This window comes from Mauremys mutica, chromosome 12 (genome assembly GCF_020497125.1).
Source record: "Mauremys mutica isolate MM-2020 ecotype Southern chromosome 12, ASM2049712v1, whole genome shotgun sequence".
NCBI lineage: Eukaryota > Metazoa > Chordata > Testudines > Geoemydidae > Mauremys > Mauremys mutica.
Window position 1 is genome coordinate 53,631,523 of NC_059083.1, and position 25,974 is coordinate 53,657,496.

Sequence of the window (25,974 nt, forward strand, 5' to 3'; positions counted from 1 at the left end):
GGAGGTCCAACAAAGATAGTCCTTGGTCGAATTGCAAAGCAGAGGGCAGGGGTGTTGTGTGGGTGAGAGATGGTTTGTGTGGAGTGGGAAAGGGAAGGCAGTTTGGGGGCCAGATTAAGGCAGGCTTGTTCTGCAGAGTGGGAGAGGCCAGAGGGTTTGTGTGGGTGGAGCGGGCCGGGGCTGTGGAGAGAGCAGAAGGTTACACATGGGTACAGAAGAGATTACAGTAGTCATGAGAGGTAGAGATGGTTTTGTGCCAACTGCTCTCCCAGCTCAGACCCCCTGGACAGTCATGTTTCTCCTCAGTGCCCTCTGTAGCGCCCTGTGAACCTCCTTGTTCCTCAGCGTGTAGATGAGGGGGTTGAGCATGGGGGTCACCATGGTGTAGAAGAGGGATACTATCTTTTCCCGGTGCCGGGAGTAGCTGGATGGCGGCTGTAGATATATGGAAATGGCCGTGCCATAAAAGAGCGATACTACGGCTAGGTGGGAGGTACAGGTGTTGAAAGCCTTGAGCCTGCCTTTCGCTGAGCGAATCTTCAGCACGGCAGCACCGATGTAGCTGTAGGAAATCAGGATGAAGCCCAGTGGAACCAACAGGAAAAACACCACGCCTGCGAGGATTTCGGCCTCAGTGGCAGAGGTGTCGACACATGCCAGTTTGAGCAGTGCCGGCACCTCGCAGAAAAGGTTATCGATTTGGTTCCGCTCACACCGGGGCAGCCTCAGGATCAGGATGGTCTGCAGGATGGAGTTGCCGAAGCCGCACAACCAGGCTGTGGCTGCCAGCTGCAGGCAGAAGCGGTGGCTCATGATGGCCATGTAGTGCAGTGGCTGGCAGATGGCGGCATAGCGGTCATAGGCCATGATGGCCAGCAGGAGGCACTCAGTGCTTCCCAGTGAGAGGGAGATGTAGAGCTGGGCCACGCAGCCAGCCCAAGATATGGATTTGTGAGTGCTTTGGAAATTCAGCAGCATCTGGGGGCCAACGCTGGTGGTGTAGCAGAGGTCCAGGAAAGAGAGGTTGCTGAGGAAGAAATACATGGGTGTGTGGAGATGGGGGTCGAGCCATGAGACCACAATGATGGTGGTGTTTCCAAGCAAGGTCATGGTGTAGGAGATTAAAATGAGCACAAAGAGCATCAGCTCCAACTGTGGCCGGTCAGATACCCCTAGCAGGATGAATTCGCTCAAGGAGCTTTGGTTTCCATCTTCCCGTGTCCCTTTGCCATACATCACCTGTAGGGGCCAGAAAGAATAAGGGTGAAAAATATCCTGCAGTAAGTTGTGATCATAGGTGCTAGTGCTGTGATTGACAGTGGGTAGTTTTGGAGTGGTAGCCTTGAGTCTAGGAGACAGGTAAGTGTAAGTGAATGGATTAGGGAAAGGCTGAAATCTCTGATAACCTGGGAATGACCCACCTGCAGCACTGCATACATTTATGCAAAGGTCAGGGAAATCACTCATCTGTCTGTCTGCAGTGTTGTTGTAGTCAGGTCCGTCCCAGGATATTGGAGAGATGAAGTGGATGAGATAATATCTTTTATTGGACCTGTTACCAACGGTTTTCAGAACCCACAGCAGGGGCAACTTAATTGTTTCAGTCCAGGTGGTGTCAGGGAACACAGCAATTCTGCCTCATGAAATATTAATACATAGAATCATAGAATCTCAGGGTTGGAAGGGACCTCAGGAGGTCATCTAGTCCAACCCCCTGTTCAAAGCAGGAACAACCCCAACTAAGTCATCCCATCCAGGGCTTTGTCAAGCCTGACCTTAAAAACCTCTAAGGAAGGAGATTCCACTACCTCCCTAGGTAACCCATTCCAGTTCCTCACCACCCTACTAGTGAAAAAGTTTTTCCTAATGTCCAGCCTAAACCTCCCCCTCTGCAACTTGAGACCATTACTCCTTGTTCTGTCATCTTCTACCACTGAGAAAAGTCTAGATCCATCCTCCTTGGAACCCCCTTTCAGGTAGTTGAAAGCAGCTATCAAATCCCCCCTCATTCTTCTCTTCTGCAGACTAAACAATCCCAGTTCCCTCAGCCTCTCCTCATAAGTCATGTGCTCCAGCCCCCTAATCATTTGTGTTGCCCTCCGCTGGACTCTCTCCAATTTATCCACATCCTTCTTGTAGTGTGGGGCCAAAACTGGACACAGTACTCCAAATGAGGCCTCACCAGTGCTGAGTAGAGGGGAATGATCACATCCCTCAATCTGCTGGAAATGCCCCTACTTATACAACTCAAAATGCCATTAGCCTTCTTAGCAACAAGGGCAAACTGCTTACTCATATTCAGCTTTTCGTCCACCGTAACCCCTAGGTCCTTTTCTGCAGAACTGCTGCCCAGCTATACAGTCCCTAGTCTGTAGCAGTGCATGGGATTCTGCCGTCCTAAGTGCAGGACTCTGCACTTGTCCTTGTTGAAGACACAAGTAAGAGGACACTAGCTAAACCTGCAGTTTTTTAGCGCTAAGCGCACACAGACATAAGCAATAGAATTAGAGCATCTCAGAAATTTACCTAAAAACTGGATCGGTACTGAGTAATTAGCAGCACGTTGTGAGTGGACAGTTGCTCACCTACCGGGGAGAAAGTTGTCAAGAAAAACATCTCTCTAAATGGCTTCAGAGGACTGCTCCAGAATCCACTGTATTCACTGATCTTTTATAACTAACTTTTACAAAACACATAGGTCATAATAACCTTTAGAAATCATCACATTCCCTAACTTTCAATAAACTTCTATCAGAGGTGCCCAGACTCCAGGTCTTCCATCCACCAAGGTTTTCAGTTTCCCTTTTTGACCTTTCTTTCCTCTCCTTCCATTCTGATTAGCAGAAACTCCCAGCTAGTTTTCACCTTGCCTCTAAAAGCTGTTTTCTAATTAACTCTTAACTATCTGGTGTTCCATTTAATTAATTCACTATGTCTCAATGCACAGAATATGGTTGTAATTACCTTGATTGTATACTGGGGTACACACATCCATAAGATCTAGGGTAACAGACAAGCTTCCATTGGTGAGAGAGAGAAGCTTTTGAGCTCACACAGAGCATTTCTTCAGGCCTGGGAAATGTACTCAGAGTGTCACAGCTAAATGCAAAGTGAAGCCGATTTTTAAATACAAGTACTTAAAACGTATTTCAATGGACCATTCATAATGAAATGGTCTGTAACATGCTTCCAGTCATAGAGGGGAAAGGAGGGGGAAAAATAAGCAGATGGGGGTGGGGTTAGTGGGATATAGATTTTGTCTCTGTGTCCAGCAAAGTTATGAATTCAAGCTCCCAGACTGGTCTTTTGAAGTTTTTGTGCAGGTTTTCTTTGAGGATGAGGATTGATAGGTCATAAATACAGCCATCACTTTGTGTCAAGTTTTCACCCACCAGTGATAGGGTATTTTTGTCTTCTATCATTTTCTTGTGTGAGTTCATTCAAGAGTATAGTGATTGTCTGGTTTCACCCACATATTTGTTGTTGGGGCACATGTTGTGATTGGTGTGTTTTAAAGTAATGGATCTTGAATGCCGTGTTGTGGATGGTGTTGGTCATCATAGAAATGGAAATATGGCTACGGGTTTTGTGTCTGTTGTTCTGGCAAGGTTTGATACCACTTTGAGTTAGTTTGTCCTGCTCTGTGGGGAGCTTGCTTACGATGCTGAGCATGGTGAGCTTGGGGGGTTGTTTGAATGCTAGAAGAAGGGGCTCAGGATGAGGACCCCATCAAGTCTGTGCTGTAAATTCATAATGTTGCTAGACACTAAAATCACGAATTGAACAGAGAAGCTGGATATATGGCTTATTATAACAATCTGTGACCCACTGAGCCTCCTCCTCCAGGTTCTCCCCCCTTCCCATTTCCCTCTGTGACAGGAGACAAGTTCACTGGCACCTTTACCTTGAACGATCCCTTGAAATATGTGTTAACTATTTAGGTTTCTGTTCCTCTTTGTACTTAGCTGTGACACTCGGAGTACCTTTCCCTGCTCTGTGTAAGCTCAAAACCTTGTCTCTCTCACCAACAGAAGTTGCTCCAATAAAAGAAATCAGCTCACCCACCCTGTCTGTCTGCATTTCTAAGACAGTGGCCAATATGATACCATATACTGTATGTATCTAGCATTCATCACATCCTCATTCAATCTCTTCTCCCCCCACGTTGTACATTTTCAACTTTCCTCCCATCCTCACTTTCATCTTCATTCCTGTTCTTCCACCTCTCTCCTTCCCTCCTCTAACTCTATCAGTGTCACCCAAAATGACAAAGATTGTTACAAATACTTTGGACTCCCTGACAGGAACATGGGCACCTACTGACGCTTTTATACCTCTGAATAAGTACCGGTACATCCATGATGTGAGATTTGGAAGGAAGAAGTGGGTGAGAGGGAGGAAGATACAGTTGGTGATGGTTGTCAGAGAGAAATGCTGTTTGGCCATTCATTCAAAAATGGCCTTTGGCCAGAAAGATGAAGACAAGGAGTGGAGATAAGTTGAAAGGAAACAGATTACTCAGCAGCACAGTTGAGAGGCGTTAGTTAAACTTGCTGGGTCATTGGATATTGTTTAAAGGGATGAGCTGGGAAGGGGCTGTGGGATTGATGGAAAAACAGTATAAATAAGTGACTGGCAATTGCATTCTGCCCAATTTACTGGCAGTCCCCCATTATGTAGTGATGGCCATGGGGTGATGGGAGTACGAATGGAATGATGACATAGGGATTCGTCCTGCTTTGAGAAGGGGGTTGGACTAGATGACCTTCCGAGGTCCCTTCCAACCCTAATCTTCTATGTTTCTATGATTCTATGGGAAGAGTCTAGAAGCCATTAAGGTGAGTGAGTGAGAGGGGAGGAAAGGATCTTATCCCCAAGAATGGTCCAGGGGATAAGTCCTGGATGAGGACTCCGGAGAGCTGGCTTTAGTACCCAGCACTGACACAGAGTCACTGGGTGATTTGGAGATAGTGACTTTGACTCTCTGAGTCTGGGGTCCCAGCTCTAAAGTGAGAACAATAATCTTCCTTTTTGCCCTACATTTATCTTCCTTGCCTACTTAGATTGGGGCATCGATTTTGTGTCCTTCATTTACTGTAAGTTTGTGCAGCACCCAAAAGAACAGGGCCCTGATCTCTACGGTGACCAGGCAGCAAGTGTGAAAAATCGTGAAATGGGTTGAAGAGTAATAGAAGCCTATATAAGAAAAAGACCCAAAAATCGGGACCGTTCCTATAAAATCGGGACATCTGGTCACCCTGCTGATCTCAGCTGGGTCAGGTACTGTCTCTCGCTGTGTGTCTGTGCAGTGCCTGGCACGATGGGGACCCCACCTCTGTGGGAGTTTCTAGGTTCAACTGTAATATAACTTGTTGGTACCCACTGAGGATCTGCTCCAGAGAGATAGACTGAGGGAGAAAGAAAACTTTAGAAGGAAAGTAAGGTGGGACAGGGGGTGGTTAAAAAGAGAACTGCTCCTGATACTCCATAAGATCCACCACTGGAGATCCATTCACCCGCTGGACTCCCACCAAGGCTCTGTCCAGCCAGTTCAGATTGGGGCTACAGCATCTGCGCTATTGATAAGGCTATGCTGGTAACAACCCTGATTTTGGAGATGCAGCAGGAAACATCCATCCATCCTAATCATCATAAACCCCTGGTCAGTCTGTCTGCTGTCTCCATTCATTGTGCTATTCCATTCCCCACTCCCTTGCTCTACCTATTTCAAACCCCCTCTTCCCCGACTCACCTCCATTCACCTCCGGATCTGCTCTTCCCAGACCTCTCTTGCCTGAAGAACTCCGGGCTGTTCAGATGCTCTGATACCAGGGCAGAGTCTTAGCTGCAATCCCTGCTCCCCTTCACTGAAACCCGCTCCGTGCTTGCGGAGCCCGGAGATGAGGCATCCCGGGCCGAGGGGCTGAATGTCTACGGGGTTTGGGAGGAGGTGGGTAAGGAAACGAGCTAACTCTGTCCACCTGCTGTTTGGGCAGCACACCCACCTCTGGCTCTGGAAACCCGAGCCGGGTGGGGATGTCCAAAGCCTGTTTCAGTGGGAAGGGGCTCCTGAGAACCCAGTGACTGCAGTGCTGGGAACATTAGAAAAGCCAGAGATATGAGAGAGAGAGAGAGAGAGAGAGAGAGAGAGAGAGAGAGAGAGAGAGAGAGTTACAGGGTGTGTGTGGGCTGACGGAGGCTAGGCATGGGTGGATGGAAATAGAGAGTGGGAGTCAGATGGAGAGAAGGATGGATGTGGAGAAAGAGAGGAAGTCAGAGGTGAATTGGTAGAAGGACAGAGAAAGGCAGAGGACAATAAAGAAAGAGAGAGATGGACAGAAGAGGAGAGAGCTGGATAGATGCAGAAATGTACGGTGGATGGCTAGAAGGATGGCTGGCAAGTCAGATTCCTCTACAGCCGTCCTTGTGTCTCCAAGCTTACGGGGATGGTATCTCTATGTGTCTGGGTGGGCTGAGGTCCAAAGCATGGCCAAGAAGGGCCCCGTGTCTCTGAGACGGCAGGTGTCTCCTCCCACACAGCTCAGGATCTCCGTCCCAGACTTCTAAGGGCCGTGTCCGGGGAGGGAGACAAACCTTTATGGTTGTCAGAGCTGGAGAGTATGGGGAGAGTTTCCTCCCTGCATCGTCCCCAAGGGACTGGCACTCAGCTGGTGATGTTTGCAGAGCCCCAAGGACCAGGGTTGACAGTTTTGTGGGGAAAGTTAGGTCAGGCCAGGGGGCTGGTAAATAACAGCTGAACCGTGGTTGATACCCAGAACCTGGAAAAAAGAATTGCATCAGTGTCCAACAGCATGGAACAAATCTTTTCAACCTTCGGATACCTGCATTTACACCTGATGAATAGGCTTGTTCTACACACTACAGAAACTTGACAATGACCTTTTGCAGAAGGGCATGGGGTACTGGAATAACTGGAGAGTTACCTGGTACAGTAGGGTATGTGGTACTGGAGTAACTGGACAATGACCTGATGCAGAAGGATATGTAGTATCAGTCTGGCTGGCCAAGGATCTGGTGCCAAGATATTCAGCCCCTGTCTGTAACAGAGGAAACTCTGGGACTGGTGCCAAATGTCCCTGGCAGAGTAAGTGCCCTCATTAGGCTTCAGAATACGACGTGCTGGGCATCGTTAGAGTCTTGGCTCCTGGATCCAGCTGGGGGATCCAGCAATTGGAACTTATTAAAAACATGCTATTTGTGACATGGCCTCTGGTGAGTCCCCTTGTGGGGCCATTAAAAAGTTTTCTGCTTCAGATTAAGAAGGGAATCGAAGGGAATCCAAAGGGAGTCAAACTCGAGCGAGCCCCATGAGCAGTGGGAGAGCTTTTGTGTTAATTTCCAGTGGAATAAGGGGGCCCAGAGATCACAGGTGTTAGCATTATCCTGTCATTTATACAACACTTAGCAGTCAAACCTGTTTCAGGGTTTTGAGGACAGAGACCTCAGCCGGCTTAATTCCATGGGGAAAACACTAGAAAATTTACGCCAAAGTCTGGAAATGTATTGAATCAGATGCACCAGAGGAAAAAGAATTGCAACACAAGACATACATCAGTTTGAATCTGCCATTGGCTTGTTCTGAGAACCAAATGTAACCCAAACTTTTCAAAAGCCCCTTTCAGAGAGGATAGCAATTAGACTCTCTTCTTTTGTCAGACAATCCCTCATAATGGGAAAGAAAGGGTTTTAGTTTAGTTGATGGCTGTGACTGGTGGTTTCTTGTCTTTAACAAAAGACTGACACAGCAGATAGGATGGCAGTACAGCTTTTCTAGATCTCTGGGTAAGAGGTGGCTGGTCAGTCTTAGCATCTGTAGTAAGAGGAGGCCCTAAGATATAAACCTTGGTATCAGAGGCCTGAGGCCTAAACTAAAACTAATGGTCAAGACTTTGCTAACATAATGCAAAGTTAAGCTGTGAGCCAGAGGCAGGCCCTGCTCACAGAAGCTGGCAAGGAAAGGGCTGATGCTGCAAGAAGATACGTACCTAAAAGGTACTGAACACTAGATATCAGAACATTCACATAATTGCACATTCCACACAGATAAAAAAGAACAGGCTGGCCCATCCCAATGACAGGGGCAAAAGGGTAATATCATGGATAGAGTTTTTTTGATCGAACCAACATGTACAAGGTGAGAGGCGGCACCTTACTATGTAGAGGGGTTGTACCCTGCTACGTAGAAGGGCTGCACCTGAATACGTCAGGAGTGATGTGTAACTTGTTTGTACCAGTGTATAAGAATGTGTCCCTGGGGCGGTGTCTTTGTCCGGCCGAAGGGGCAGTGGAAAGTCCCGCCACTGACTGAGCCGGGTCCATTGCCAAGAGGCACTTTCTCATAGTATGCCCGGTAGACTAAGTAATCTACGGGGAACTGCCATTGTGTCCAGGATCGCAATAAACCTAGCCGACGTGACTTTGCATCTTACTAGACTCTGTGGTTATTGGGGGTTCTCGTCAGGTCTGCTGTGTCAGCTATCTTCGAAGAGCTGGGGCAGCACACAGAGGGAACACACGCAGCCAAGTGATATCAACATTGGAGAAAGCAGAGCACCACACCGGTAGCACTTCTGACAACACTTCTGATAACACTGGTGACCCCGACCGCTGATCTGGTGAGTAAGCGAACCTGCTGTGGTAAGAATCGCAATCCAACATGGCAGCAAACTTCGAGCTAGGGAACCCCCTGATCCCCTCCCTTATGATCGCCACGGAGTTTGATAACTCTTGGACCCGCTGGATTGCCAGTAAAGGGAGTCCATATGAACTGAAGAATGGTGAAACATGGACTGGCATATGTAGAGCGATGGTAGAAACCGAGGCTCTAAGAAATAGTAATAAAAGTAAAAAAGCAAGAATTTTGCAACTCATGTCTATGGCAGTGAGGTGGCTCAAACAGCATGCAGGTATGCTGGCCAAACAAGTAACAGAAAAAACAGGAGAAGTAGAAGAGGCAAGCCGGGCATTCGAGCACTGGAAAGCCCAAGCTCTTTTAGCAGGGCAACAGACAGTCCAGACTCATGATATGCTTGAGCAAGTAAAGCAGGAAAATAAAAAATTGGCGACAGCTGTAAAAAACCTGCAGAAGCAAAAAGTGCCGTCCCCTGGTGTTCAACGCACTTCAGGTGCTGTTACGATGCCTGAAGAATGGGGACAGAAATTGAAAAAGGTGGCCCTAATAAAATTAAAAAATGAAACGGGGTCCACTGCATTGCAACCATCACCTTATGGTAAAAGCCAGGTTCCAGTTAAACTTAAACCACAACCTAAACTGGTGCCTGTCAGAACGGGACAAGTAAGTGCACAGAAGGAAAGAGTAGCGAACAATACTCTCATTGAATTAGTAAATCAAATGAAGGAAAAAATGGAACAGTTCTCAGAGCACGTTAGGAGACAGGTGCTGCAACTCGATTGCATGGGAGTGAATAAAAAAGAATTTCAAAGTAAAAAACTGAAATTAAGCAGGTTAATACCTAGAATGGATGTATTAACACATGGAGTTGCCCCAAAACAGTTAACTGCAGCAAAAAAAGGGCACTCCCACTATCCATTTGGCATGCACACAAAAGCAACAGACACTGGGGGAACAAATTCAGGTTTTACAAGAGCAGGTAACTACCCCCACTCTCCTCTCAGAGACAGTATAAAAACCAGGGGTGCAATTCCCAACTGTGCAGGTTCCCAATTGCTTTGACCCATGGAACCACACTCCACGCTCATATCTAAAAATAGAACCTCTTTCTCAAATATTTTTACATACCGGTTAAGTTTTGTCTTTTATATGTTTTCTCAGTTTGCTAAACTTGCTGCAGCTGCCTGTACTTTCAAATACCTTGATGGAGTCAATCTCTCTTGGCTCAGGTCTCGCTACCTTCCTAGGTTGCTCTTCACCTCCCCCCCGCTTTTTCCCTGCCTCTGCTTACTTCTGATCTCTCTCTTTGTTTTAAAAGTTATAGTTTTTACAGAAACCTCCAAAAGCAATTGAAAACAGAACAAAACAAGAAACAAAAAGAAAACAAGCTAAAAACTTTAAATAAATCCAGTGATTTAATTATTTTAACCCTTCAGGAATGCAACAGCTGGAATTATTCCTAACTTTCTTGAAGATATGGTTGCCAAGCAACAGAAATGCACTCTCTGCTTCTAATCCTAACCACTAACTAATATTTGAAACATGGGCTTTTTTTATTTCCATATAGCAGAGTTTTTAAAATAATGTTAAATTTAAAGTAATGCACAATTCCTTGTTACCAAATTAATACAATACATTTGGCAAACATTTTTATATATATATATATATATATATATAAAATTTATGCTAAAAGTTTAAAATAAGGTAATAACTTTTTACTTTTTATTTTGGTTGTGTTATTTTGTATAGTTATGAATAGAATTTTGGCGCCATTTGTTTTTAATTGTAACTTTGTCCTATATGTCATGTGTGTCTCTTGTGTCTATGTTATGTGTATCATGTAACTATGTATATATATATTTTTATTATTTTTATTTTGTTGCAACAAAAGTCAATTTTATACCCTTTTAAAAATATATATGAGATGTGGTACCACACTATTTTAAGATCATGGTTGGGGTATAATCATATTATTAACACCAATTTTTTGTGCAAAGTTCAAAAAGGTTTCAGTTACAAATATATGTACATATATTTCTGCCTCAACAAATAATGCAATTGCAAACAAAAAATTCTCTTTTATCAATCACTGTTGTTTTTTTTTTAAATTGTTATTCAAAGAAAAAATGTAAGGGGAAACCTCAACATTAAGGTAAAGATAATATTAACAAAATGTCAATTTCTTGTTTGGGCTTTTTATAAACTTGTTTGCACTTTTAAATATAGTTATAAGAATGTCATAACCAAAATGTTTTAAAATAACAATTTATACATAAAGCTAACCAAACAATTTCAACAGGTTTCCACCTTTGGCTCCCAAACATAGCAAAGCATCATGAAAGTATACCCTCAAATACTCTCAAAGTATTTGCATGTCTCTGTATTTAAAAATTATTTTGGTTTAATTTTATAGTTGATTTAATTTTATATGCTTTTCTTTTGTTATGTTATGTCAATGGGAAGCAATGGTTGTTAAAGTTTGTGCTTCTAAACAGTTAACAAGAATGAAATTGGTATCACAAGCAAAATAACTCTAAAAAGCTTGTTAAAATTATGTTACTAACTCTTTTGCTATAACAAAGTGTTCAGCAAGGGAAAGCAATATACCTTCTCATGGAAGATTATGAACATTTATATTTATTTTAGCCGTTAAGCATTACATTTAATATGAAATATTAGTAACGTACCCTGTGATACAGCATGGCCAGAGGGCAGCAGGAGAGTGTTAGCAGGGAGCCTTATTCCCTGCAAGAGGAGGAAGGTTTGCTATAGATTAACTAGAGCACCTGAAGCCAATTAGAGCACCTGAAGCCAATTAGAGCACCAGCAGTGAGTCACATGATATAAACCCCCTGCTTCAGTCAGACAGTGTGGGTTGTTGGTGCAGGAAGGTTTGCTTGGAGCAGAGAGTGGTTTGAAGGAGTTGAAGCAGAGAACAGTTTTGAAGAGAGACAAAAGGAAAGTTTGGGTGAGTGCTGTGGTGGGCTGAGAAGTCCAAAAACCCTAGGTAAGGGGCATCTGGCTTGTGTAGAAGGAAGGCAAGAAGCCCCTCCACAAGCTGAAGGGCAGGAGAGGGAAGTAACCCAGGGGAAGGAACCACCAGTACAAGTGGTTCACCACTATCCTCAGGGCCCCTGGGTTGGGACCTGGAGAAGAGGGTGGGTCCCGGTCCCTCCCTCTCCACTCCACTCCTCAAGGATACTAGTGGAGTAATTAAAAATACTGGTTCAGAGGCAAGCAATGGCGCCCTGAACCTTCCCCAAAGAAGAAAAAGCGCGAGACCCAGCATAACAGTACTTGCAATTTGCCACAACCCCAAATGAAAATGAATGTCTATAAAACAATTACAAAAGTATAGCTTGTGTTACAACAGACTTGGTCCCTATTACATTGTTCTTATTATATTATGTTTGGGTTACTGAAAACAAAAACAAAACAAAAAACTTTATTATGTTAACTGACAAAAGTTGTTTAAGTTGCATCCCACAGACCAAAGATGCCACAAAATATCACACCCTGAAGACACTAGATGAAATCAGTATACAGTGAAGAAATCCCCAAGCATCAAGAAAAGAAAAAAAGGAGTGCTTTATAAATAAGAGACTGGTCAAATACACCTCTACTTACCATATATGGACAATTAAGTTAACAATCAATTTCAACTTAGTTACTGTGTAAAAACAACTGTATTATTGCTGTACTAATGTATTATCATTGTACTGCTATACTATTGCTGTATTGTATGATTGCTGTACAACATGTACAATGTGTATAACATTGCTAAATTGTTTAACCAACACACAGGTAAAAATCAACAAACGAATGGCAGCAAACAACATGAAGACAAGGAAAAAACAAATTGGTAAAGAAACTAAGTTGCATAGTAACTACAAATTGGGTAAACAAATTGCCTGTTCGTACTAGTCATAATTTGGGTCAGTGACACTGCATCCTAACTGAGGCACATGTTATTCAAAACAATCTTGTTCAGTGTCTGGGTACCAATATTAAATCCTGACACAGCAATATTTGATAAACTGGTTACTGTCTGTTCAGTAGGTTATCTGGAAAACAGCATCCATTAGAAACAACTGAATCTACATCAACCAATGGAACAGAGAAGCTACCCACTTCTGTTTCCTGCCCAGTAAAGCTGACCAGAGGGTGACAACCAGCATTAAGGATAACCTATAACATGGACAGTACTATGTAGTAACTAATTACAATATATTTATATATAAAGGCTTCGGTGGTCCTGTCACTACTCCAAATTTTTGTTTTACTTCTCATATACATAGCATTGTGGGACACACTATCACAATCCCTAGCCCAGTATTTTAAAACACTCAGCCTACTACTAATAATGAGAGAGAGAGTCATTGGAATTGCCCTAATAAAAGTGTGTTTCTATCTGTGTCACAAAAGTAAAAAGGCCAAAGTACACCAGCAGACTGGAAAAAAACATGGTTATGCTTGGATATAAGGTGGTGTCATATGTACACATATAATATATGCCCATACGCACTACAAATATATATGCCATATCCATATAATTCATATATATTAATTATTTGGGAGTGCCTCTAAGGCTCAATCATAATATTACATTCCTCAGTCGTGGTCCCGGGCCTAACATTACCAGGCCCACCATAAGGGGCCTAAATGAATTGGATAATGAAAACTGTCTGTCAGTCGTACATGGGAATGTGCAGACTAAACAGACAGATGGGGCATGAGTGTATGGATGGTAAAATAAGATAACCACATAACAGTGTTTAGCCCACTGGGTTATCTTTAGTCCATGCATTATGCTTTTCTGGGACAATGGGTAAACATCTTCCCCATAAAAAGACAAAAAATGGGGGAATGTAGTAAGAGGAGGCCCTAAGATATAAACCTTGGTATCAAAGGCCTGGTATGAGGCCTGAGGCCTAAACCAAAGTAATGGTCAAGACTTTGCTAACATAAAGCAAAGTTAAGCTGTGAGCCAGAGGCAGGCCCTGCTCACAGAAGCTGGCAAGGAAAGGGCTGATGCTGCAAGAAGATATGTATCTAAAAGGTACTGAACACTAGATATCAGAACATTCACATACTTGCACATTCCACACAGATAACAAAGAACAGGCTGGCCCATCCCAATGACAGGGCAAAAGGGTAATATGATGGATAAAGTAGTTTTGATCGAACCAACATGTACAAGGTGAGAGGCGGCACCTTACTATGTAGAGGGGTTGCACCTCAATACGTCAGGTGTGATGTGTAACTTGTTTGTACCTGTGTATAAGAATGTACCCCTGGGGCGGTGTCTTTGTTTGGCTGAGGGGGCAGTGGAAAGTCCCGCCACTGACTGAGCCGGGTCCATTGACCGTGGGCGCATATTCATAGTATGCCCTGAGTTAGGCTCAGAAACCTACAGGGAACTATTATTGTATCCAATACGGCAATAAACTTGGTCGACGTGCCTTCGTACCTTACTAGACTCTGTGGTCATTGGGGGTTCTCTTTGGGTCTGTTGTGTCAGCTATCTGCAGAGCTGGGGCAGCACACAGAGGGAACACACGCACACAGCCGAGTGATATCAACAAGGAGAAAGCAGAGCACCACACCGGTAGCACTCTGACAACAAGACCCTAAGGGGAAAAGGACATTGCCAAAACTTACTTTGTGGGTCTTTTGCTCATGGTTTATGTTATGAATCTTGTTTGTGGTGTTTCCCCAATATGATGCCACATTGTTTCCCTCCTTTATTAAAGGGATTTTGCTACACTCAGACTTTGTGCTTGCGAGAGGAGAAAGTATTGTGTCCTAGAGGCGCCCGGTGGGTGGGGGTGTGTGGTATGTAATTGTCTCAGGTCACTGGGTGGGGGCTCAAGCCGGTTTTGCATTGCGTTATTGAAACGGAACCCCTGGATACTGAACCCGGCCCTTGTTGCTGCCATCTCAGAGGGGCAGAAGGGTTACACCTATATTTAAGAAAAGGGAAAAAAAGATCTAGACAATTACAGACCTGTTAGTCTGAGCTCAGTAGTATGCAATTTTGAAGGACCAAATGTGAAGGAAAGAATAATTAAATTCATAGAGGTTAAGGGATGTAACGCAACATGGGTTTACAAAAAGTAGACTAACCTAATTTCTTTCTTTGAGAAAATAACTGATTTTTTAGACAGGGAAGTGCAGTAGATCCAACATACTTGGACATCAGTAAAGCTTTTGACACTACTACATGGGAAATTATTAGTTAGGGAAAATGGAGATTAGTATAAGAATTGTAAGTAGGATAAGGAATTGATTAAAGGGGAGAAATCAACGGATTGTGTTGAAACGTGAATTATTGGACTGGAGGGGTTTACTAGTGGAGTTCTTCAGGGATCTGTCTTGGGACCAGTCTTATCCCAAATGTTTGTTAATGACCTTGGCACAAGAAGTAGGAGTGTGCTAATGAAATTTGCTGGTGATGTATATTGGGAGGCAACATCAGTTCAGAGCAGAATCAGACTATTATACAGGAAGATTTGGATGACCCTGAAAACTGGAGTGACAGAAGTGGGCTGAAATTCAATAGTACAAAGTGTGAGCTCATGCACTTAGGCCTAATAATAAGATCATCCACTGGAAGTGACAGTGAAGAAGAGAGACTGGGTACATGGGCTGATCACAGGATAACTGTGAGCCAACAGTGAGGTGGCTATGAAAAGGCAGATGCGGTCCTAGAATGCATTAGAGGAGGCATTTCCAGGAGAAAGAGAGAGAGAGAAGTATTAATGCCATTGTACAAAACACTGGCAAGACCTCATTTAGAATATAGTGTATAGTTCTAGTCATACATGTTCAACTTAAACTAGAACAGGTGCAGAGAAGATTTACTAGGATGATCAGGGGAATGGCAGGCCTATTTTATGAGACAAGACTGGAAGGGCTTGGCTTGTTTAGTCTAGCAAAAAGAGGACTGAGAGGGCATGGTTACTCTCTCTCTCTCTAAATATATATATTGGGGGGTGGGTAAAGTAAATACCGGGGAAGGTGAAGAGTTATTTAAGCTAAAGGATGAAGAACAAATACATATCAATTGATCATGAAGAAATACAGACTTGTAATAGAAGAAGGTTTCTAACCATCAAAGGGGTGAGGTTCTGGAACAGCCTCCCAATAGAAGTTGTGGGGGCAAACAATTTAACTGGTTTTAAATGAGAGCTGGCCAAATTTAAGAGTGCAGTTGTATGATGGGGTTGCATGTGATGGTGGGAGGCAGGGCTCAGCAAACCCAGGACTCACTTCTGGTTTATGTCTTCTATTCCCAAAGCTCATGCTTCAGGGTTTCAGATGGCCACCGGCAGGGGTCAGGAAGAGACTTTTAAAAATCTCCTTCCTCTGAAGAATCAGAGATGGCCATGGCTGGAGATGAGGCCTTGAGTGGAGTGGGCCAGGGATCTGAGTTGGCACTGAGCATTGTCTCTCTCTCAGGTGCTTGGCTGGTTGGTTGGTTCTTGTGAACAGGCTCAAGGTCCAACTGATCGCCATAAGTGGGGTTGGGGAAAAAATTTCCCCCAGGTCAGGTTGGCAGAGACCCTGGGGTTTATTCACCTTCCTCGATAGCATGTGGGTGTGGGTCATAACCCAGGGTTACCTGGGTGTATCTCAATCATTTCCCTGCCTTTGCATTGGTGCACCTTGGTCCCTTTATTCTTTGCCTGTGGCACATAATAGTCTAGTCTCCTGAGGGCTGTAATACTTTGGTGTCATTTTGGTTGTTGAGGTTTAATGTGCAGGGGTGGGGTAGTGTTGGTGGCCTAGATATACAGGTCAGACTAGCTGATCTTGTGGGCCCGCCTGGCTTTAAATGCTGTAACTCTATGATTCTTCCCTGGAAATCACCCACTTTTCCTGCCATCTCTTCCTTCACCCATAGCCTCTGTCCTGCCAGTCATGACTACTTAACTGAATAGTGACTGTGGTGTTTTACAGCCTTCTTTGCAGACATTCACGGTACACACCATACAAATTACTGCTCAGACAAGCAGCATAACAAAGGCACACACTAAAGCCTGGTCTACACTACGCGTTTAAACCGGTTTTAGGAGCATTAAACCGATTTAACGCCACACCCGTCCACACTAAGAGGCCCTTTATATCGGTATAAAGGGCTCTTTAAACCGGTTTCTGTACTCCTCCCTAACGAGAGGAGTAGCGCTAATATCGGTATTACCATATCGGATTAGGGTTAGTGTGGCCGCAGATCCACGGTATTGGCCTCCGGGCGGAATCCCACAGTGCACCACTGACCGCTCTGGACAGCAATCTGAACTCGGATGCAGTGGCCAGGTAGACAGGAAAAGCCCCGCGAACTTTTGAATATTTCCTGTTTGCCCAGCGTGGAGCTCCGATCAGCACGTGTGGCGATGCAGTTAAAAATCAAAATAAAGAAAGATCTCCCGCATGGACCATGCGGACGTGATCGCTGTAAGGGCAGGCAAATCTGTTCTATCAGCGCTCCGTTACAGAAGACGAATTTAAAAACATTTTTAAAAAATCTTCAGACAGACGTCATAGCAGGGACTGCTGCGTGACAAGCGTAACGGAAAGCCAAGGAATCAAATGGATGCTCATGGACTGGAGGACTCAAGCTATCCCACAGTTCCTGCAGTCTCTCTGAAAAGCATTTGCATTCTTGGCTGAGCTCCAAATGCTTCTAGGGTCAAACACAGTGTCCGCGGTGGGTCAGGGCATAGCTCGGCAATTTACGCACCCCTCCACCCACCCCCAGAAGTGAAAGGGAAAACAATCCTCTCTTGACTCTTTTACATGTCACCCTATCTTTACTGAATGCTGCAGATAGACGCGATGCTGCAGCACTGAACACCAACATCCTTGCTCCCCCCCTGCCATGGGTGGCTGATGGTGCAAAACGACTGGTACCCGTCCTCATCATCAGCCTATTGGCACATGGGGCAGTGCAAAAGGGCTGGTAACCATGCTGACTAGCATCCGTCAGGTCGATCAAGGAGCCTGGCCCTAATTTTTCCTGGTAGATGGTGCAGTATGGCTGATAACCATCGTCATCATAGCAACAGGGGGCTGAGCTCTGTCAGCCCCCACCCTTCATGTGTAAAAAAAAGATTCAGTTGCCCCTGGACTAGCAGAGGGATGCTGGGCTCCTCTCCTCCACACTCCTTACTGTCCTGTCTGGACTATCATAGCAGCTGGAGGCTGCCTTCCACTCATTTCTCACTAACAAGTCAGTGTGTCTTATTCCTGCATTCTTTATTACTTCATCACACAAGTGGGGGGACAATGCTACGGTAGCCCAGGAAGACTGGGGGAAGAACGGAATCAACAGGTGGGGTTGTTGCAGGAGCATCTCCTGTGAATAACATACAGCTCATAATTTCTGCAGGATCTGACACAGAGCAGCTGTGCTCTCTGATACAGTGGTTCTCTAGTACATTTGCCCATATTCTAGGCAGGACTGATTCTATTTTTAGATACCAAAAAGGAGGGATTGACTCTGGGAGTCATTCCCAATTTTGGCTTTTGCGCCCCTGGCTAAGAGCAGCCAGGAGCACTTATGACAGCAGCAAATGGTGCAAAACAACTGGTAGCCATGATCATCTTTTTACCAATTTATGGATTGGTAGATGGTGCAGTATGGCTGGTAACCATCTCTGCTGTCATGCAAAAGCAAAAGCATGCTGCTGTGTAGCGCTGCTGAATCGCCTCTGTCAGCGGCATCTAGAATCATAGAATCATAGATCAGAAGGGACCAATATGATCATCTAGTCTGACCTCCTGCAAGATGCAGGCCACATTAGCCGATCCCCCCACTCCTTTAGCAAGCGACCCCTGCCCCATGCTTCGGAGGAAGGCGAAAAACCTCCAGGGCCACAGCCAATCTACCCTGGAGGAAAATTCCTTCCCGACCCCAAATATGGCGGTCAGCTGAATCCCGAGCATGCGGGCAAGACTCTCCAGCCATACCCTCTGGAAAAAGGTTAAGAATATCATATCATTGACCCATTGTACTATTTACCAGTGTGGCACTTAATTAACCTATTGACTAAGCCCGGTATCCTATCATACCATCTCCTCCATAAACTTATCTAGCTTAGTCTTGAAGTCATGGAGGTCCTTCGCCCCCACTGTTTCCCTCGGTAGGCCGTTCCAGTATTGCACTCCCCTGATAGTTGGAAACCTTCGTCTAATTTCTAGTCTAAATTTCCTAACTGACAATTTATATCCGTTTGTCCTCGTGTCCACATTAGCACTGAGCTGAAATAATTCCTCTCCTTCCCTGGTATTTATCCCTCTGATATATTTAAAGAGTGCAATCATATCTCCTCTTATCCTTCTTTTGGTTAGGGAAAACAGACCGAGCTCCTCAAGTCTCCTTTCATACGACAGGCCTTCCATTCCTCGGACCATTCTAGTGGCCCTTCTTTGTACCTGTTCCAGTTTGAATTCATCCTTCTTAAACATGGGAGACCAAAACTGCACACAATACTCCAGATGCGGTCTCACTAACGCCTTATATAACGGGACTAGCACCTCCTTATCCCTACTAGAAATACCCCGCCTAATGCATCCCAAGACCGCATTTGCTTTCTTAACGGCCACATCACATTGCCTGCTCATAGTCATCCTACGATCAACCAGGACTCCTAGGTCCTTCTCCTCCTCCGTTACTTGCAACTGGTGCGTCCCCAGCTTATAACTAAAATTCTTGTTAGTCATCCCTAAATGCATAACCTTACACTTCTCACTATTGAATTTCATCCTGTTACTAATACTCCAGTTTACAAGGTCATCCAAATCTCCCTGGAGGATATCCCGATCCTTTTCCGAATTGGCAATACCTCCCAACTTGGTGTCATCCGCAAACTTTATCAGCCCACTCCTACTCTTGGTTCCCAGGTCAGCAATAAATAGATTGAATAAAATCGGACCCAAAACTGAACCTTGAGGAACTCCACTAGTAACCCCCCTCCATCCTGACAGTTCCCCCTTCAATACTACCCTCTGCAGTCTCCCCTTTAACCAGCTCCTTATCCACCTCTGGATTTTCATTTCAATCCCCATCTTTTCCAATTTAACCAGTAATTCCTCATGCGGTACCGTATCAAACGCCTTACTGAAATCCAGATATATTAGATCCACCGCATTTCCCTTGTCTAAAAAATCTGTCACTTTCTCAAAGAAGGAGATCAGGTTGGTTTGGCACGATCTACCTTTCGTAAATCCATGCTGTAAACTATCCCAGTTGCCATCGGCCTCCTGCTCCGTAACCACTCTCTCTTTTAAAATTTTTTCCATGACTTTGCATACTACAGATGTTAAACTAACAGGCCTGTAGTTACCCGGGTCACTTTTTTTCCCCTTCTTGAATATAGGAACTACATTAGCTAATCTCCAGTCCAACGGTACTAGTACACATACGGTGATAGTCAGTCACAAAAGGCAAAACAGGCTCCATGATTGCCATGCTATGGCATCTGCCAGGGCAATCCAGGGAAAAAAGGCGCGAAATGCTTGTCTGCCATTGCTTTCCCAGAGGAAGGAGTGACTGACGACATTTACCCAGAACCACCCGCGACAATGATTTTTGCCCCATCAGGCACTGGGATCTCAACCCGGAAATTCCAAGGGGCGGGGGAGGCTGCGGGAACTATGGGATAGCTACAGAATAGCTACCCACAGTGCAACGCTCCAGAAGTCGATGCTAGCCTCGGGCCGTGGACGCACACCAACGATTTAATGTGTTTAGTGTGGCCGCGCACACTCGATTTTATAAAATCTGTTTTACAAAACCGGTTTATGCAAATTCGGAATAGTCCCGTAGTGTAGACGTACCCTAAGTTTCATTTTATTTGCTGTTGCGCTCTAATGTTCTGGAAAGGTAATATGCAGGGCTGGTGCAAGCATTTAGGTGACCTAGGCGGTCCCCTAGGGCACTGGGATTTGCGGGGCGTCATTTTCTTCGGCAGCGACCACGGCGGCCAGATTTTTGGCCGCCCCGGTCGCCGCCGGCATTTAGATGGAGGGAGCTGGGGCAGGGGAGCGCCGGGAGGGCCGCTTGCAGCAAGTAAGGGGGACGGCACGCAGGGGAACTCCCCACCCCAGCTCACCCCTGCCCCACCTCCTCCCCGAGCACGCCGTGGCTGCTTCACTTCTCTCACCTCCCAGGCTTGCGGCGCCAATCAGCTTAGATGCCGCAAGCCTGGGAGGCGGCAGAAGTGAAGCAGAGACAGAGTGCTCGGGGTGCTCGTGCTCGTAGCAGGGGTGAGCTGAGGCAGGGGGGTGCCTCAGGGCAGAGAGTGGGGAGCTGCCGCAAGGGGGGCACCTCAGGGCGGAAGCTGCCGTGAGGAGGGAGCACCTCAGGGCAGGGGCATGGAGGGAGGGGAGCGCAAGGTGGAAGGTTCACCTAGGGCACGAAACATCCTTGCTCCAGCCCTGATAATATGCAAAAACCATGAATGGTGAATTTTGAAGAATGTACCACATTTTTGATTAAAATATAATTTTGTTTTGGATTTTGGAAACTGACCAAAAAATCCCTTTCTCTCTTTTTTTCCATTTTTTCAAAAGGAAATGTTTAAAAAATAGATCAAAATACACCTACATCTTTACTGTTTTCCAAGTGAAAAGATGCGAAAACATTTTTTTAATTTGTCGTCTTTTAAACCTTATTTAACTTATTTAAAAAATAACCTTTTTCACTTTTCCAATTAATAAAAAGAAAATGCTAAATGTATTTCAACCACTTTCTTATATTTTTTTCAAAAATGTTTTCCAGACATTTGGGTTTTACCCTTCCCTCTCTATTGTTTGTATTTTTTCCACAATTTTTCCCTGGAGGGAGAGGGGAAGCAAGCAAGCAATTTAAAATCCAATCAAAACAAAGACAGAAAACTGAAAATTTTAGTTTCTAAAAGCCAAAACAAACTGAGAATTTAATCTAAATTCTTGAAATATTAAAAATGTTGACATGTTTAAAATGCCAATTGGAAATGAAAAGATATTTTTGTTTCATTCCATTTGAATTTTTCAAATGAAAAGTTGAAATATTTAGTAAAAAATGATAAACTTCATTTTCACGAAGCCCTTCTTTTTCCAGACGATTAACAAATTTTGACCATCCCAGTTTTAATTTGCAGCTCCATCTCAGTTTGAGTTCCATGCCAATATTTTTGTTCGTGCTGCAGCTACTGCAGGCAACTGGGCACAATGATGAATGTATGTTATGTATATTCAGTCACACTCTGAGAACTCCAAGCAATTGAACTAAAGACTTTGATGCTCTCGACAATTACTGTCTTCTACTTACACTCTAATTATCTAAATCGTCTTGCATACCTTTGTACGTAATGTGCCAAGACTGACATGGGGATGTGTTGTAATAAATGTGCCTACACATTTACGGTGATTGTGAGCTCAACTGTGGAAAAGTGGATACAATTTTCCAAAATGTTCCAATCACATACATGTAGATGGGGAACAGTGTAAAAAGGGAGATGGAATGACTGAACTAGTCCAAATGAAAAGGCATACTGATACAGCTCAAGAACTGTGTTAAGATCATTTCTGGTACACAAGAGAAATTTGGGGCAGGAAATCAATGAACCAAAATTGGGGTGTCGGAAATTAAGCCCAATTGATGGACAAAGTAATGAGCTATTCCAGCCACCATTCGCCTTCGGGGTCCTTAGAAAAAGAGACATTGGGAGGAAAATTAAAAGACAAGGTCTGGGATGCTGGCTGATTGAAAGATGTAACATCACTGGGCCACTGTCAGTCAGATCCTGTGAGATGTCCTGACCAGACTAGATTAGGGAGCGGGACCCAGATGACACCAACGCTCTACCAGCTCCTGATAAATCCTGAAAACCATCTTTGAGGTGACCCTGTGTTTCCCCCACCAACAAAGTGGAAATTTTCTGTAATATTTTTTATGAAGCCTAGACATGCCTCAGTTTCTCCTGTGTTTTGCATGGTTTTCTCTCAGGACAGACTAAGAGACATAGGTATGAATGAGGCCTAGCTGTCTGAGACTGAAAGAATCATTGCAAAGGACTGGCCAAGGCCAACCCCGTGCCAATGGAGAATCTGAGAAGACAATGGCAAAGCCAGTCACCAGGACATTGACACTTTGCAGCCAAGGACCCAGAAGGAGATGGATTTTCCCACCTTTCAGCAAGGAAATGGAGCAACATCCCTCAGCTCAAGAACTGGGAAGGTGTGAGGTGAGAAGATGAGTTGTCTGCTGGAAGGAGTTGGGGCTCTCCCCTGGGATCTGACCAAGGAGGTCAGATGAAGAGACAGACAGAGTTTGAAAAATGGGGTTCGCTACAGCTTGTCTGGGCTCTGAGTTAACCAGAATGGACTAGGCTTTAATCAGTGCTTGATCTGTAATGAAAGAGGTGCCAGGACTCAAGCAATTTTTTTAAATTCATAACTGATGCAGCAATGCCAGTGGAGCCGGGGATATGAACTGCTAATCCGAGAGCTGCCGGGGCTCAGCAGGATAAGTCTATCGATGACTATTAGCCAGGATGAGCAGGGATGGTGTCCCTAGCCTCTGTTTGCCAGAAGGTGGGAATGGGTGACAGGGGATGGATCACTTGATAACCTCCCTGTTCTGTTCATTCCCACTGAAGCACCCAGCATTGGCCTCTCTCGAAAGAAAGGATATTGGGCTAGATGGACCTTTGATCTGACCAAGTATGGCCGTTCTTATGTTCTTCTTAGGTTCAGCCTTGGCACAAATTAAGCACTGGCTAAATAAATCTACGGACTTCCTAGGCTGTGTTCTAATTTATTAATAAACCCGACCGTTTTGACACCACTGTGTGAGTGTCACTGCAAATGCTGGATGATGTGCATTAACCCCCAAATTGTGGACAGGTCTCCATGAGGAGTCTGTCTCAGTTGGACTCACTGTACAGAGCTCGCAGTGGGAAGCAGGAGGGCTGAAAATCAGAGGTTCTGTCAAGGGGGTAGTGAGGCCGCATGGCCTCCCCTGTGTGGGAGGAGTGAGAACCCTTTGGGGTCTGGCATACTGAAGGGATTCCTCCTAGAGACTGTTCCAAAGCTGGGTGTGTAGCACCAATCCTGTGGAACCGTGACCACCCTCACTCCCATGTGTCCTTTACCTTCTCCACCTCATTTCTTCTTTTTCCTACTCAGCTTTGGTCTCCTGTTTATAAAAAGTCTGGCTTAGCTGGCTTAGACAATATATTTTGTAATACTGCTGTCAAAAGTTAAAAGGCTGTTTAATAGTGTGTTTGCCATGGTGCTAAGCAAACTGAGGGTACGTCTACACTACAAGACTATTTCGAATCTACTTAATTCGAATTTGTGGAATCGACCTTATGAAGTCGAATTTGTGTATCCACACTAAATACACTAATTCGACTGTCTGAGTCCACAGTAACGGGGCCAGCGTCGACTTTGGAAGTGGAGCACTGTGGGAAGCTATCCCACAGTTCCCGCAGTCCCCGCTGCCCATTGGAATGCTGGGTAGAGCCCCCAATGCCTGCTGGGGGAAAAAATGTGTCGAGGGTGGTTTTGGGTAACTGTCATCATTGAACTGTCACTCCCGCCCTCTCTCCTTGAAAGCGCCGGTGGGAAATCTGTTCGCGCCCTTCTCTGGTCGGTTACAGCTCGGACGCCACAGCACTGCGAGCATGGAGCCCGCTGCGATCATCGCTGCACTTATGGCCATTGTCAACTCCTCGCACCTTATCGTCTACCTCTTCCACAGTCAGCTGCTGAGAAATCGGGCGAGGAGGCTCCGGCAGCGCGGTGAGGACAGGAAGTCACAGAGTGGCGCAGACCTTTCACAAAGCAGGGTACGCCGCGCAGTGGAGATCATGGTGGCAATGGGTCAAGTTCATGGTGTGGAACGGTGATTCTGGGCCCGGGAAACAAGCACGGACTGGTGGGACCACATAGTGCTGCAGGTCTGGGATGAATCACAGTGGCTGCGAAGCTTCAGGATGCGTAAGGGCACTTTCCTTGAACTCTGTGACTTGCTGTCCCCTGCCCTGAAGCGTCAGGACACCCGGATGCGAGCAGCCCTGACTGTGCAGAAGCGAGTGGCCATAGCCCTCTGGAAACTTGCAACGCCAGACAGCTACTGATCAGTAGCGAACCACTTTGGCGTGGGCAAATCTACCGTAGGGCTTGCTGTGATTCAAGTAGCCCACGCAATCGTTGAGCAACTGTTCTCAAAGGTAGTGACCCTGGGAAACGTCCAGGTCGTCATAGATGGCTTCGGCGCGATGGGATTCCCAAACTGCGGTGGGGCTATAGATGGGACTCACATCCCTATCCTGGGACCGGCCCACCAGGCCAGCGAGTACATTAACCGAAAGGGCTACTTTTCTATGGTGCTGCAAGCACTGGTGGACCATAGGGGACGTTTTACCAACATCTACGTCGGGTGGCCGGGCAAGGTTCATGACGCGCGTGTGTTCAGGAACTCTGGTCTGTTTAAACGCCTGCAGGAAGGTAGTTTCTTCCCGGACCACAAAATAACGGTTGGGGATGTGCAGATGCCTACAGTGATCCTCGGGGACCCAGCCTACCCGCTAATGCCCTGGCTCATGAAGCCCTATACAGGCGCCTTGGACAGTGAGAAGGAGCTCTTCAACTACTGGCTGAGCAAGTGCAGAATGGTGGTGGAGTGTGCTTTCGGACGTCTCAAGGGGAGATGGCGGAGCTTACTGACTCGCTCGGACATCAGCGAAAAAAATATCCCCGTTGTTATTGCAGCTTGCTGTGTGCTCCACAATCTCTGTGAGAGCAAGGGGGAGACCTTTATGGCGGGATGGGAGGCTGAGGCCAATCGCCTGGCTGCTGATTACGCTCAGCCAGACAGCCGTGCCGATAGAAGATCCCAGCGGGAAGCGCTGTGCATCCGGGAGGCTTTGAAAGATAGGTTCCTCGGAGAGCAGGGTAACCTATGACTCTCCAGTTGATTTACAGAGAAGCTGAACCTCAGCCTGTTTCAGGGACTGTTGACTTCGATCTGCGGTTACATACCCCGTTCTCCAGGTTTCCCCCCTTCCAACACACGTTTTAAAATAACTTTAATGGAACACTGATTATTAATAAAGTTTTCTTTAATTATGAATTCCTGTTCAAGGGTTGAAACATGGACGCGGACTGTGGTGGGTACGGTGTACACTGATGTACAGACCGCTTCTACACTAGAGGAATGACAGGCTCCTGCTCCTACAGCGGTCTCTGGGGGGAGGACGGTTGCAGGTGGGTGTGCAGGTAGGGGTGGGTTTGCAGGAAGGGGTGAGGGGTGCCGTCTTTGGGACGGA

The 25,974-nt window shown here is 45.5% G+C and overlaps 1 protein-coding gene across 1 annotated transcript in view; it reads right to left on the bottom strand.

Annotated features, from left to right (window-relative positions):
• Window positions 1-273: 273 nt before the first annotated feature.
• The window catches only part of LOC123346972 (putative olfactory receptor 2B8), a 33,595-nt gene continuing 7,894 nt past the window's right edge, over window positions 274-25,974 (bottom strand). The window contains exons 3-4 of the mRNA XM_044984406.1: window positions 16,094-16,103; window positions 274-1,211 (exon numbers count right to left, since the gene is read on the bottom strand). Of these exons, the coding sequence (XP_044840341.1) occupies window positions 274-1,211; window positions 16,094-16,103 (948 nt within the window). The remainder of the gene's footprint in view (window positions 1,212-16,093; window positions 16,104-25,974) is intronic.